The following is a 16,096-nucleotide window of genomic DNA, read 5'->3' as shown; positions in this document are numbered from 1 at the left end:
ACGGTCTTTCCGATTGGCAGTTTTTATGCCTCCGCTACAAAGTCCGTCCGTCCGTACGTACCGTTCTCGTGATCGCGTTATCTCAAGAACCAATTGATGGATTCTCTCTAAACTTGGATCATGTATGTATCTTGCAGAGCCAATGAACTGATTAGATTTTGGGGTCACGAGGTCGAAGGTCAAAGGTCACAGGGCTCATTATGTATTCAAAAATAGCTTGTGATCGCAATATCTCAAGAACCGATCAATGGATTCCTGCCAAACTTGGGTCATATATGTATCTAACAGAGCCAATGAACTGATTAGATTTTGGGGTCACGAGGTCGGAGGTCAAAGGTCACAGGGCTCATTATGTATACAAAAATAGCTTGTGATCGCGTTATCTCAAGAACCGATAGATGGATTCGTGCCAAACTTGGGTCATGTATGTATCTAACAGAGCCAATGGACTGATTAGATTTTGGGGTCACGAGGTCGAAGGTCACAGGGCTCATTATGTCTACAAAAATAGCTCGTGATCGCGTTATCTCAAGAACCGGTCAATGGATTCCTGCCAAACTTGGGTCATGTATGTATCTAACAGAGCCAATGAACTGATTATATTTTGGGGTCACGAGGTCAAAGGTCACAGGGCTCATTATGTATGCACAAATAGCTTGTGATCGCATTATAATGAGAACCAATAGACAGATTACTATCAAACTCAAGACATGTATATATGTATCTTGCAGAGCCAATTAACTGATTAGATTTTAGGGTCATCAGGTCAAAGGTCATGGGGCTCATTATGTATGACTATAAATAGCTTGTGAATGCATTATTATTAAAACCGACAGATGGATTACAATCAAACTTGAATTTTAAAAATTGCTTCCGTTTTGGTTTGTAAAGTTGCTCTATGGCGTAGGCATCATTTTTGACTGCGCGCAGTCAAAATTCCATCTAGTTGCCTTTATAATTGTTCATTTCTCATGAAATTGGTCTTATTTTACAGATAAGACGTTGCACTTTCTGTAAGCTTATATAACAATCATGATAAATATATTTTGGGAACGGATATTTCACCAAGAAAATGGGTTTTTTTTATTTATGACAAATCTATCTTAAGAGTAGGGCTGATTTTCACATAGAAATAATTCTTGCGTCACGAAGATGTTATAATCAGCATAAAGCATAGATATTTTTCTTTTCAATGATATCAAAATTATTATATTTAATGCTGTACCAGAGTCAGGAACCAAGAAAAATCACGCAAATGTTTATGAATAATTAATAGAAGTAGTCAATTTTGCCGATGTGATAATAGAGAGTTCTGATTGGTCAAATACGTCAACTACATTACATATGTTTCGCTTTGGTTCATTAACATTCTGAATACCAGATTTTAGTAGGCATGTCTTGTGGCGTGCGCCGGTAATGCACGTGCGCGCAAGCAGTCATGGCAACAATCTAAGGACCCTGGATCAAATACGTCACCTGCCTTCCAGTTAATTAATATTTACAATATTTCTTTTTTAATTATTTTTCTTATTTTTTTCAACCAGTCGGTGGCGTGGCGGAGCTCCCTGGAGTTTAATAATCAGGTATGAAATCACACAATTTCGCGCCATCATAGAAAGAACAAATTGGTAATTTCCGTGTTTTTAGGGTCTTAATTACTATGATTATAAAGAGAACCTGATTTTGCATCAATTAGGTTTTGACATTATTTTGATCAGTGACTTTTCATCTTTTCAACGAATCTCAAAGTAAACAAATTAATTATGTACCAGAGTCAGGAACTAAAAGCAAAATTCCAGGTACAAATAGCTGTTGAAATGTTACAAAAATAATGACAATTAAAGTGGTGAAAAAAGATTGTTTCAAAATTGTGAAATATGGCAAGTTTCAAACTGAAGCTGAAAATCTCGAGAGTAATTACTGTTGCGTGCTGCCCTGTTGACTGAAGTTATCGACCACAAAAGCAGCTGCATGCAACCCCTTACAAATCTCACGGAAAATCTCATGAATTTCAGAACAGGTGAATGTAAGGATCACCAAAGAGACGCTGAATAAAAATCAGCGTACAGCCTTATTATCGCGCACGCTGCGGTCTGACTGTATTGGATCATTTGCACCCGATAAAGCTGATGGCTTGAGGGAAGTGGGTGGACCCATAACATAAATGACAAACGTGGAAACACAAAACATTAAAATTCACAATAAAACAAAATGTATAGATTAAACGAGAACTTACCTAAGTTTGAAGTTTGAGCTTCATTTTATGAAGTAACTGAGAGTCTAGGGATTATGTGAGATACGAGTTGCGCGTGGGCCAATCAGTCTTGAAAAAATAGTGAGGCCAGAGTGAGAACTTTATGATTAAACAGATATTTGTCCTTCACCTTATTCTGTAATACACCTAAATTTATTTCTCCAAGCAATGGGAGGGAGGGTAGGGCACATAATCCCTAGACTCTCCATTACTTCATAAAATGAAGCTCAAACTTCAAACTTAGGTAAGTTCTCGTTTAATCTATCGTATACATTTTATCTCGTAACTCCAAGTTACTGGATTCTGTGAGATATTGAAAGCCACTCTGGATTCACTAGAAACATACACTCGTATGAAACAAGATATCAAAGGTCAACAGGTTTATTATATACATGTACTTCTGCACAGATCGACATTTGTCACGAAGAAAAAACACATTTTCTTCTGGAAACGAACATTTCATCTAGAAAACTGCACCAGTGTATATAAACCCCGGCCCCCCCACTCAGAGGTCGAAATGACCGCATGCGTGTTGCCAAAATGTCCGGTAAAGGGGTACTTTTCGTGCGACAAAGTCCCGCCCGAGAATTGTAAAAAAAGGAGTGTATTTGACTTTTCACCCAGAGATTTCTTTAAAAAGGGGGTGTTTTTTCTTTTTTTCTCTCATCTCTTTGGACTCCTGAGAAATTATTCTGAATTTAGGGGGGTACATTGAGCATTTTTCCTGATTTAGGGGGGTCTCCAAGGCAGGAAAATCCCGCGAAATGCCTGCGAAAGGGGGGTTCAGAAATATTGGCAGTCCTCAGATAGGGGGTGCTTTCAAAAAGAGGGAACAAGCATATGCGTACCCTAAATAACATTGAGTAGGGGGGCCGGGATATATACAAAAAATAGTAAGATTAAATGAGAACTTACCGTTTGTAGTTTGATCTTGATTTTATGAATATTTAGGAGGAAGTTATTACATGAGATCCCGCCAAGCGCATGCGCAGTCAATATTCAAAGCTACAAATGTGGCTACTCTCAATAGTAAGGAACAGGGAACTTACACTTAAGTTTGAAGTTTGGGTGGGTGAGGAGGGCATGTAATAACTTCCTCCTAAATATTCATAAAATAAAGATCAAACTTCAAACGGTAAGTTCTCGTTTAATCTTACTATTTTATATCATATTTCGTCGTTCGAAATTACATGAGATTTTGAAGCATAGTAGCCACATTTGGAACAACCAACATGTACGGAAAAGTGAACACTGATTATGCAGATTGAATTGAATGCTTCTAATCAATGACTCACCATATTTGACAGTTATTGTAGTCTGTTCATACATGTGGCAAAACATTTCACATACAAGACGTCCATATATAAGACGTCATAATGTTGCAAAAACATTGTTCGTTTCTGTGTCTAGTTTATTCTAGCCATCTGGTTTCTTAATCCCAGTTCTATTAATTAGACAGCTGGTCTCTTAATGCCAGTTCTATTGAAAAGCCTTCTGATGCAGTTCTTAAAGCAGTGTGCTATCTTGTAAGACTGCCTGGGTAAAGTTTCTCTTGTTTTCAAAAGGTTTCTTGTAGAACTTCCTGAACGTTTTCTCTGAAGACCATCCTGCTCGGGCTAGGATCTGGTCCATTGGAAGTGCTGCCTTGGCAGCTGCTGAAGTTGATGCTGCCCGTGTTGAATGAGCCTTATAAACGTTTGTATCCACACCTGCTCTTAGCAAGCAGGTCTTGATCCAGCGAGATAAGGTTTGAGTTGTTACTCTATTATGAGGTCTGGTGTAACTTACAAAGAACGAGTTCTCATTCCCACGAAGTGGTCCTGTGCGCTGGACATAATGTTTCACATATTTTACAATACACAATCTTCTATCAGGTGGATATGCTTCCAATTTAAACTTAAAATTGGTATTTCCTGGTTTGCTTTGCTTCAAGTGTCCATCCAAATGAAAAACCACAAAGCCCCCTTTCAGGGTCATCTTGTTAGTCTTCAATATATGCAAGGTTTGCACTCTCTGTGCCGATACAAGAGCCATTAGCATACATACTTTGAGTGTTAAATCTCTGAGGTTTAAGGAGTTTACTGGAGACAATTTTCTTAGAAAATTGAGGACTGGACTAATATTCCATATTTCTGTATATCTAGGTAAGACAGGTCTGAGTTGAAAAACACCTCTCATCAGTCTGGTTATAAGTGGGTGAGTACTTATTGTCTGATTACTGTCAACGAGAATCAGAAAAGTGGATAAAGCACTACAAGCTGTATTGATCGCACTGTAGCTAAGGTTCCTGTCATGAAATAAACTACTAAGGAATTCTAGTACCCTTTCCACCTCGGCTTGGAGGTAACTCGTATTCCTGCTGTGGCAAAATCTTCGCCACTGTGTGATGTAAACTTGGTACTGCTTGCAGGTTGATGCTCTCCATGAAGCTGTAATGATATCCACTGTTCGTCTGCTTAGTCCCCGATTCTCAAAGTGTTGCCGCATAACCTGCAACATACATGTAAGAGGTCAATATTAGCATTAAGAGGGTGGGTGGTGTTTAACACAGGAAGGAGTAGCAAATCTTCTTGCCTCTGGATAAACAATGGCTCTCCTTCCATCATGCTAACCAACTGAGGGAACCACGCCTGAGTAGGCCAATTAGGGACCAGAAGTAACCCTCTAGCCTTATCCTCTCTGATTTTTTGCAAGCATTTGGGGATCATACAGAACGGTGGGAATGCATAGAATGCAAAAGGTTTCCAATCTAGCGTAAATGCGTCAACTGCAAAAGCCCCAGGGTCTGGGTGCCAAGTGACATATTTCTCTACTTGAGCATTTAGTCTTGAGGCGAACAGGTCTATTTCTGGTACACCAAAATGGGAAACTATTCTATCGAACACTTGTCTGTTTAGTTTCCATTCTGTTCGATCATTAAATTTCCTGGATCTTTCATCTGCTATAGTATTGAGCCGACCAGGTACATGGGCTGCGGAGACCCAAATATTTTGAGAAATGCACCACTGCCAAATTTCTCTCGATATCTTGTCACACATTGCGGACTTGCAACCTCCCATGTGATTTAAATAGGCCACTGCAGTGGTATTATCTATTCTTACCATCACATGAACGTTACGCTTATTCATGCAACAGGATTTTATCCCCAACCCAGCGGCTAGGGTTTCCAGGAAATTTATTGGTTCTTGCCCTTTCTGCCTCAAATTCATTCCAACGACCCCCTGTTTGCTTCTGGAGGTCAGTAGCTCCCCATCCAAGGCCACTGGCATCTGTGTGCAATTCTAAGTCAGGTTTTTTCCTAACAATTGGGGAGGAGGCCATAGAAACATTGTTCATCCACCACTTTAACTCCTCTTTTGCCTCAAGGGACAACTTCATCTTTCTGTCAAAATGACCCCTGTTTAGTCTGAGGGCTACAATTTTGTCCCTTTCCATTGATCTATAGTATAAGGGGCCATACTCAACCGCAGGGAAAGTTACTATGACCTTCCCAATCACTCGTGCTACCATTCGTATTGATGGGAGGTACGTGCCCATTAATTTCACGGCATAAATCTTTCACCTCTTGTGCCTTTGTTTGAGGCAATTTAACAATCATACTCTCAGTGTTAAGAATGAAGCCAAGAAAGGCTAGTTCACGTGTTGGGATAAGCACTGATTTTTTAGTGTGAATGAGGAATCCTAATTCTGAGAGGATCTTGGTTGTTGCACTCACACTCTCTTTAAGCTTTTCTTTTGTCTCACCAATAATTATGGTGTCGTCCAAATATCCTATGACTGTATGACCTGCTTGTCGCAGTTCGGCGAAGACTGGCTTCAGCAATTTTGTGAACAGTCTGGGGGCTGTGCTGAGCCCATTAGGTAAGGCTGCAAATTGCCAGCGCTCACCCTGCCACATGAACCTGAAGTATTTTCTACTATTTGGGTCTACTGGAATGGAGTAATAAGCATCTTGGAGGTCGATTGATGCAAGATAACAGTGCGGAGAAATCAAGTGCTTGGCAGTGTGGATGTTATCCATCTTAAAGTGTTGTACGTTCAGACTTTGATTAAGCTCTGATAAATCTAAGATCATACGAGTACCCCCATCTTTCTTGGGTCTCGTGAAGATGTTTGAGAGGAATTCTCCCTCTTCAAATGAGCAAGGTTCTATTACGTTTTTTGCTTGTAGAGCCAAGATTTCTTTAGTAATCTGATTTATTTCTAAAGGGCTCTTTTTGTAACCATAGAGGGGCTTATTTCTTGAGGGAACCCCTTTCGAATAATCAAATTCGATCTCATAGCCTCGCACTGCTGATAGCAGAAATAGATCTGACGTTAATTCACGCCATCTACGATAGAAATATATCAATCGACCTCCAACAGGCACATTTGAGATGCATTCTTGTTGTAATGTATATGAAGTAGAAGGAGCATTAATCTTAACATTCTCAAAATATTCATATGTGCTACTTACCTCTTTGGGTAATGGTGTAGCTATTTCCTCCTTGCTGCCTGTGGCCGCTGGAAGGATTGGGTCTGTTTTCCCATGCTCATCGTCTGGGTGTGAGGCGGAGCTCTGTATGGTCTGCCTCGTTGGGTTCGCTGGCCTAAAAAAGGCCTGTTGTAGTTCCCACTTGCGGGCCTGCTACTTGGAAAAGTTTGTGATGTGCCGGTGGCACGGTTCCATCCTTGTCTGCGGTATTGAAAAGTGCTGGACGCTTGCGTCCTGTAGGGATGGTACTGGGGGCGGGGTGTACGTTGTCCACGCACTACGCCAGATGCAGCTTTTTGTTGTTCTGTAAGATCTTTGACTCTCTTTGTTAAGTCATCACCAAATAGGTGCTGACTCACTGGTGTGGCAGGTTTGCATAGATGTGAGTACTTGGCATTTAAGTCTGGCTTAATCTGATCTTTGCGTAAGCAGTTGATTTCAAAGTTTGTGTTACACAGCAATGCCAATGCATCCTGTTGTGTCTCAGATAGGCTATCGGGGGACAGAGTTTGAATAAAAGCTGTGAGTCCCCTTGTCAAAGGCTTTTGGATTCTTTGCAGTTTCAAATCACAGCTTCTCGTGTGCAAGGATAGGTTTTCCCATATTGCTGCATTCACTTTGGGGCAACACAGTGGAGTACAATTGCTTGGAGGAGGGTATTTCCCTCCAGCTTCCTCCAACACATTTTCCTCTAGCTGGTGGGACATGAGGTACATGGCAGACTTTGCTAAATCATCGTGGATCACGCCACCTACCCCAGTGGGGATAGCAAATTTCTGAGCCAGGGCAGGAACTTTGTCCTCATTCTCCTAGTCTAAACCTGGTGCAACAGTTTCGTTGACATCACCCTCATCCATGCTGCCAATGTCATATGACGTAAGGCATTGGCCCATGTTTCCAGTGTCAATATGCTCAAAATCATCATCATCATGTTCAACTTCAAGAAATCTCACGTTCGTCGCAGCTGTACATGCTGTCGGTGGTGTATCCCCTGTGGGGCGGGTTGCAGATTGACAAGGCAAAAAATCCACCATTATCTCCATTAAGGATTCCAATTTGTCAAGTCTTCCTCGTAAATCCGTGAAGTCCTCCTTTTCTTCAGGCTTTTTGCCCTTCTTTTTAGGCCCAGAGTTCTTAGACTCATTCGGGGCAGGCTTTGCCAAGACACTTTTGCGTTTCGTATCGGAGGATTTCACTGCCGATGAGCGCTTTGGCTCAGGCTTCGTAGAGGGGCCCGCGGCGGTTTCGCCCGGTGAAGTTCCGGCTTTAGCCGTGCTCAGCGTTTCGCTGGTTTTCTGCTTGGTGCTGCCTGACGGAGACGCCATCGTGTACGTGGAAATCGGAACAAAACTTCGATTTTTTATATAAAAACAGCACAGATTCTCAAAAGTCTTCCAAAAACATGTAAAAAGGAGAGTTTCTCTCCCTAATGAAGTATTTTTTCGAAACCGCTGGTCCGAAAAAATGCCAAAAATTAGGTATTTTGACTGCTGAGGGAAAATTACTTTCCCGGTAAAAATCAATTGCGCGGCGAATTAACTGCGCATGCGCTTGGCGGGATCTCGTGTATTTCGAACGACGAAATATGATATAAAATACTTGTCATTGTCAACTGTATCAAAGATGGGCTCTCAGAAATTCTAGCCCGTTCCTGTAAACGTACCAAAAAGCATGCATGAAAAATGATGAGTTAAAAAAAAAAGCTTATCCACTTTGGCCTAACAGCAATATATCTGAGAACATGCCAGAATAATAGGAAAAATGTCACTTAACCATGCATGAGTTGCATAAAGACTGGCCCTAATTCGGACATCATGATTCTTATCTTTGGTCAATCAACGACTACCTGTACGTCCCAAAGTCAAGCTTCCAATACAGCCCTTTGGAAATTGTCAACATGTTTTTCTATAAGCGGCTTGTTATAGTACCGGTAAGTGCGAAAGGTGTTCTCCGATGACCAGCCGGCCATCAACATAATATCACAGATGGGCACATGTCTCGCTTCTGCTGCGGACGTTGAAGCTGCTCTTGTAGAATGAGGCTTGTATTTTGCAATGTCAATTCCTGAACGGGACAAACTCTCTTTTGCCCAACGGGCTATCGTGTCTTTTGATACTGCACGGTGAGGTCTCTTGTAACTTATGAAAAGCTGTTTCTCTTCTCCCGAAGCGATCCTGTCTTTGTCAAATACAGCCTTAAAGTCTGCACTACACACAATCGCTTGTCAAACAGGTACTCTTTCAAGCAGATCGTTACACCACAGTTTCCCGGACGACTCTGCTTCAACAAATCTGTTAAGTGAATCTTGCGCTGTCTTCTTGCAAGTCTAAGTTGTCTATTCTCAAGAGGTGAATCATTTGTACGCGCTGTGCTGATAACAAAAGTATGAGCATACAGAGTTTCAGAGTTAAATCTTGTAGTGAAATGTCAGCATCTCCCGGAATAGAGCGAATGTAGTCCAACACCTTAATTGCCAACATCCCAAATGTCGGAATACCGAGGTCTTGGTGGTTTGAGATTAAAAACTCCCTTCATGAACCTTGCCACCATTTGGTTGTCCTTCAATGATTGCCCTCCTTGAAAAAGAGCATAGCTATCGATAGCACATTTAGCTGTGTTTATAGCACTATATCCAATTCCACTCTCCATCAGGTTTGTTAAGAAATCTAAAACCTTACCGACATGCGTCTGCAATGGATCAGTCGACCGTCTGTGACAAAAGTGAATCCATCGCCTAATGTAGGAGATGTACTGTTTTCTGGTGTATTGCCTCCATGACGCCAATATGATGGGTCGAGCTGATTCCGGAATGCCTCTTGCCTGGAGTGATTCCATGATCTGCCAGCAAGCAAGAACAGTTTGTTGCATAGGGGGTGAATTTTCCCAATTTCTGTTTGGATTAATGTATGGTCACTCTGCGGCAAAACAGTAGGCACGTCAATTGATAATTGTAATAACCTCGGGAACAGTGATTGTGACGCCCGTTTTGGGACGATCAATATCCCTTCTGCCTTATCCTCCACAACTTTCTGGAGACACTTATTAATGATACAGAACGGGGGAAAAGCATAAAACTCAAGTCCCCCCCCCCCCTAATCTAGGGTGAATGCATTAATGACTTGTGCCCCTGGATCTGGTTGCCATGATACATAGTCTTGTAGCTGGGTATTTACCTAGATGCAAAGAGGTCAATCTTTGGATTACCCATCAAGTTACAAAACTTTAGGGTTTAACATCCACCATTCAGTTTCATCCCTGAAGTTTCTGGACCTTTTGTCTGTAATGACATTCTATACACCAGGCAAGTGGGCTGCTGTGGCCCATATATCCCTTTCTATACACCATTGCCATAATACATGATCAAGTTCATCACATTCCACAGATTTGATACCACCCATTGCATTAATGTAGCTGACTGCTGTGGTGTTATCTAGCCTCATGAGAACATGGATGCCACTTTTGCCGTTACAGAAGGCCTTCAGTGTAAAGAAGGCTGCAAGTAATTCTAGATAATTTATATTGTTCCCACTGGCGAGGGACTCTGAAGGTTTCCATCGCCCTCCACATTGGGCTTTACCATCCGTACCCCCCCCCCCCCCCCCCAGCCAGAACCACTAGCATCACTGCTCAACTCAACATCTGGTTTTCTTCTACCCAAATGTTTAATTGGTGACTAAATGTTCTCCACCCACCAATGTAATTCTTCCTTTGCTGTGTCTGTGAGTGTCAAATTGGCATCATAATTGCCCTTATGTGCTTTCAGGTTCAAGATTTTGTCTCTTTCAAGTGCTCTGTAGTGCAATTTTCCTTGCTCACAAGCAGGAAGAGTTGCTACAACTTTCCCGATAAAACAAGCCAGCTGTCTTACCGTAAATTGCCTTTTCTGAGCAATTTGCCCGCAAACTCTCTTATCTCAGCTACTTTCCTTTAATGTCGGTTTGACAGTCATTGTATCTGACTTTATATCAAAACCTAAGAAAACGAGTTGCTGGCTTAGTTCAAATTTGTATTTTTTAGGGTGAATAACAAACCCCAAATTTGTCAGTATTTCTGTTGTGTCATGCACTGCATGCACTACTTGGTCCTTAGACTCTGCTATGATAAGTATGTCATCAATGTAGGGAGATAATAACATGCCCCCTGCTCCTGAGCACGGTTGAAGGCACTTCAAGCACTTTCGTGAAAATCCTAGGCCCTGGTGAAAGCCTGTTAGGTAGCGCTCTGTATTGAAACAAATTTCCTTTCCACAGGAAATGCAAGAATTTTCTGCACCTGAGATCTATTGGGATAGAGTAGTATGCATCCTTTAAGTCAAGTGATGCCATGAAACATTCTTTGGTTAACAATTGGACCACAGTTTCAAACGTGTCCATTTTGAAGTGGTGGAAATCCAAGTGATTATTCAATTCTGACAAGTTGAGAATCATTCTCAATCTTCCGTCTTTTTTCTCCCTTGTGAAAATATTGGAAATAAACTCGCCATGTGGTCACATCTTTCAATTACCTCTTTGTCCAAAAGGTTTTGTATCTCTGTATCTACAGCCATCATTTCAGTAGGCCCGAGCTTGTAAGGGTGGGGTATGTATTTCTGTAGGGGTGGTGCCCCAATGAATTCCAATTTGTATCCCCTGACAATGTTCAAGATATTTCTATCAGAAGTTAGTTTTTCCCATTGGCTCAACCAAATTTATTTGGCCTCCTTGGAAAAGGTTACAATTCAGAGTGCTACTCAGTGAACAATCATTCCTCACCTCATCATCTGTCTTAATCAGTTTGGATTCTAGTGCAGGGGCCTGGACTGGGTGGCTGGTGCCTTGGAACCTCTCATGTACCATCCTCTTCCTCTGCCTATAAAAGAGGGCCCTGAAGGAGAGTTTTGATTTCCCCGGCCTCTCTCTCCCGGGATAGGTTGGCCTGATGAAGCTGCCTGAATATGGGCTATATCGCTGCTCCTTGAATTTCAGGGTCCCCATTTTGGTAACAGACACTGCCTTCTGTTGTTCCATCATGTCTTTGACAACCTTACCAAGATCCTCACCAAAAAGTTGCTGTGTTACTTCAGGGTGACACAATGGTTGATATCTCGGATTCAGTTCAGGCCTTATACTCTCCCTTCTGAGCATGTTCACCTCATAATTCGCATGTGCCAGTAATGGCAAGGCCTCTTCCTGTTCTGGGGAATACTTTTCTTTCATATGGTTCGTAACTGCTATTAGACCTTTAATTAGAGGCTTTTGGAGTTTTTGCAGTCTCAAGTCTCTTGATTTTGTTTTCGGAGGGATATTATCCCAAATCAAAGGGTTCACCTTGGGTACTACCAGTTTGGGGATGTTGTTCAGTGGAACATACTTGTCCATGCGAGTAGTCATGTTTTCCATGCCTAGCCGTTCTGATAGCATGATGTTTAGGCTGTCTACCAGCTCGTCATTTGCATCTGGCCCCAAAGGGGCTTGTGTCTGAAAACGGCCTGCAAAGCCCTTAGCCAATATAGGGCTAACAGTATCCCCTGCATGCCCTGTGGCCAAGTCTGTTTCTACTTCTACTACATGGTCAATTTTCTCAACTTGGTCTTGGGCACACGGAAGGGAAAAACTATTTCCATCATCCTCATGTCCGTAAGGGTATTCATAATCGGGTTCAAAGCTCCCATCATCGAGGGTCAATTCCTCCATATACTCATTATATGCTTGTTGTTGTACCACTTGGGCATCTCCAGATCTAACCTTTACAGCGTTATGTCTCCCAACTGTTCTATCACTGGACATTTTCTCACATTGATCAACATTAAATTCTGTTTCTCAAGTGCTTGTTCCAGATTTTGGAATCTCTGTTCATTTGACTTATTTACCTCTTTCGTGTCATTTGGCTTTGCATTTCCATGTTTCGTTTTACAAATCGAAACAGCCTTCTGTCAATCGGATTGTCTTCTGAGACTGAGAGTGAGATTCAATAACCTTATCTCTGGCACTCTCGCCCGACCTACTAGTATTTGTTAATTTGGGTATAACAAAACCGTCTCGCTTCTGAACATTGCTAGCCGTGCCAGCGAATAACACTCCCATTACCAGCCGTGCTGATATTCGGAGCATTCACTATCCTGCTTTCAGCGATTGAAGCCCGTACCGCCGTGCGGCCGGATGGCCTCCGGTGAGAACAACTCACCGCTCGCTGCCTGATTTGAGGCGCCTTCTCCTTGGCCCTCATCACTAACAAAATCAGCCATAACAGGCACTAACACAACTATCAAACTATAATAACCGGCTCAGAAGCTGGTGTTATTAATATTAATTTGAATACAGTTACACGTATCTCCTGTAGAGCGTGAAATTTCAAAGAATATGAAATTTTAACTGATAAAAAATGGCTGCCCGTGGTCAGCCAACACACGGACTAGGCACACTGATTGGCGCACGTGCAGCTCGTATCTCACAGAATCCTGTAACTTGGAGTAACGAGATAAAATGCAAGACGTATACAGGACATTACAAACTAAGACACAATTATAATACAGAACGTATAATTTGTATAGTAATTGTATGCATCAGGGAAGTCATTTATATATGGCCAGAAGACGCGTACCCTAAATAATACTGAGTGGAGGGGGGGGGGCGGCTCATCAGTCATAACTAATACATGTATATAGTCATTCGGGCATCTCATGTCATGAATTTGCAAATGATGCAAGTACATTTGTAGCGTGTACATGTATGCTACGTTCAACTCATAATTTTCGCTAGATTTGATTTGAGAGCATAATACAATTCTACAATGTGCTAATTTTTTATTTATTTTTCAGGGTATATTCGGCTGCGGGAAAGTCATCAACGTGGACTGTTCTAGTGAACATGCAGTCTTGATTTGTAAGACTAAACTGTCCAACACACTTCAAGGAAATTATGCAAGACATGGGTGAGAGTGTGAGAATTCATCTGTATGGGATCCCTATAGAGGAAAGCCTTTCAAAATTATGCCAGTTATGTCGACCAGCAAGTACATCCATGTTGCCTCGCCCTGCCACAATCGACCCTGTCACCTTTGTTCGGTCGGAAGGAATCTGAGAAAGTAATCTTTTTCAAGCAAAACTTTTAAATTTGCCGCACAGTTGTGACGTATACGCCTCTGTCTGTGTTGTGAGCAGCCTACGTCACAAAAAATGTCGCGTAATGCATTGTGAGGAGAACCAGCTCGATCATTCACTTGTTTTTTGCTCATTAAAGCCTTACTGCACTACTTGCAGCTACATGCTCCTTCTATATAGAAAACTTCCCCAATCGGTGCCTGTTGGTTCCCCATGGTCCTATATTTCTTATGTTATTTGAGAGCTGAGTTGATGTCACTATGAACATGACTGACAAAGTAAGCAGACAAAATATACAGTTCCTCAGGTAGACAAAGGAACATCCCTTCACTGCTATTATGTAAAAATTGTTTGTCAACCTGAGGAACTGTATATTTTGTCCGCTTTCTTTGTCCGTCATGTTCATAGTGTGAGCCACCTGTCATTGACCTCGCTGAGTGGTCTAATACCCTCTGGCCAAACTAGTACAGATGGCCTTTAAACAAAATTATTAAAAATAAGTCTGAGCACCATTTTCCAAAACCAAGTTATTTGGGGGCTGTATAGATTTATGACTATCTAATCGACTCAACTTTTCAGTGGAGTGGACTTGTACTTTAACACTTATTAAAGTAAGGCTGTGCATAACCGTGTAATGAGGTACTCGAGTACACTCCCAGGCTTAATTACAGTCGAATACTTGGACGCCATGGTTTTTGGGGTTGAATTTTTTTGATATTTTTATTTATTTACTTTTTTATATTTTTTATGTGAGCTTCTTTAAGTACCGGTATAGTAAAATTATACCTATGCCTTCACACATATAATTCATCAACAAAATTTTTTTAAGAATTCTTTATTAGACTATTTATTTTTGTCATGACATCTCATTAAAACTTGCCAGATAGCCTTGCTACTGGTATAATGTAGCACTTTATAGTCATCTGTTAGCTGTTCAATAATGGTTCACATTTATCTGCCAGTTGCACCAGTATTTATCAGCAAAAATATAAAAATGCTTGTTTTCGTGTTAGGAATATCTTTCATTCAGATTAGATTTACATTATAATAATTTGGTTTACACAACAAATAAATACATCTATATATGCCCTAAAATATGCCAGCGTTTGAGACTTTCCATCTATTTAGGTATTCATGTTCAGAGAGAAGGTTGAGTTCTGGGAAGAGGTGAAAATAATTTGTGAGCTTTATCATTGTATTATGCAAGTGTGGAAGAACATCAGATGAAAATGTTCCCTGAAAAGCATGGATCTTCAAATGCCTTAATATTCTAAACATGGCATGTAATGTAACAATAGAAATTGAGGTTCAATTTTTACGCAACATGTTCATGTAGTCCCATATTTACATCTTTCTGTGTACAGTGCTTGTAACTTTACCAAGACTGGGCCAAATTTCTTATCATTTTGATGATTCCAGAACCTTGCAGTACACACCAATACTTTTATATGCTAGATGATCAACCTGTCCTGATCGATTCCAAAAACGTTTCTTTCACAATGCAATCGCATGACCAGAACTTAACTTTATTGTTAAGCTGTTCAATATTGCCGGTTCACATATATCTACCAGTTTCACCAGTTTTAAATGACGTTGTTTATTGTGCTCTTCAAACAAAAGCTGATGGAAGACTGAAGAAGATTGTTTTCATGTTACATTTTTTTTTCTTCTATTAAATGTGAAAATATTGAGTTATTTACTCATCCGTTCACTTGCCGATGCCAAAAATGTTGCTAAAATGTATTCACTTAGGCTTTCATTGTGTGGTGAAACTAACTTGTGTTCAAGAAAATATATATTTGCTATAATTACTTTGTAAGTAAGAGTAGTAAAATTCCCACTTGCCTGGTTAAAATGTCATCTTTAGTAAGTTTCCTCTTTACCATCGGATGACTTAGTTATGTGACCTAGCTAAAATGGTCTAATTTTGTTCAAAATGTGAGATTCAGGATGTTGGTATTTCCTAATGAGGGTATCTTAAACCTTCTGCGTAATTTTGAGCGTCAGACTAAATATGATATTTTTTTTAATCAAATGAAAATGATAATTTTACAGCGTTTCAATAGACGCTGTTCTTTGTAGTGTCCCATTTTCTCCCTGACTTTGACTTTAAATCTGTTCAGCAATGTTCTAAATCTTGGGTGCTTGTTTTGAGAGGGTTTTCTTATTTGAAAAAATTATGACAAAATAATTTGTATATTTATGTCGTTGAGGAAAATGACCATTTGCGCACACGCAAGTACTATAGATAGTTCATAGGAAAAAACAATTTTGCCTTCGGCCCCGGGTT

General features: G+C 40.8%; 2 protein-coding genes across 2 annotated transcripts in view; one reads left to right on the top strand and one right to left on the bottom strand.

The window, feature by feature from the left end:
- LOC100888693 (checkpoint serine/threonine-protein kinase bub1) overlaps positions 1-14,073 on the top strand; it is a 29,857-nt gene extending 15,784 nt beyond the window's left edge. The window contains exon 7 of the mRNA XM_030977620.1: positions 13,525-14,073. The gene's annotated coding sequence lies outside the window, so the exon portion shown is untranslated. The remainder of the gene's footprint in view (positions 1-13,524) is intronic.
- Positions 3,158-6,816, bottom strand: LOC115920892. Its single transcript, XM_030977619.1, has 2 exons — positions 6,711-6,816; positions 3,158-4,744 (listed from the first exon to the last, which is right to left on the bottom strand). Exon 2 carries the CDS (start codon positions 4,739-4,741, stop codon positions 3,761-3,763), a length of 981 nt encoding a protein of 326 aa, XP_030833479.1. The 5' UTR covers positions 4,742-4,744; positions 6,711-6,816; the 3' UTR covers positions 3,158-3,760.
- Positions 14,074-16,096: the final 2,023 nt, after the last annotated feature.

Source organism: Strongylocentrotus purpuratus, unplaced genomic scaffold (genome assembly GCF_000002235.5).
Source record: "Strongylocentrotus purpuratus isolate Spur 01 unplaced genomic scaffold, Spur_5.0 spur5_scaffold_1, whole genome shotgun sequence".
NCBI classification, from domain to species: domain Eukaryota; kingdom Metazoa; phylum Echinodermata; class Echinoidea; order Camarodonta; family Strongylocentrotidae; genus Strongylocentrotus; species Strongylocentrotus purpuratus.
This window is presented reverse-complemented; position numbering and strand designations above follow the sequence as displayed.

Excerpts from the sequence above, each read along its gene's own strand:
- LOC115920892 (XM_030977619.1), bottom strand. The coding sequence starts at position 4,741 with ATGCGGCAACACTTTGAGAATCGGGGACTAAGCAGACGAACAGTGGAT.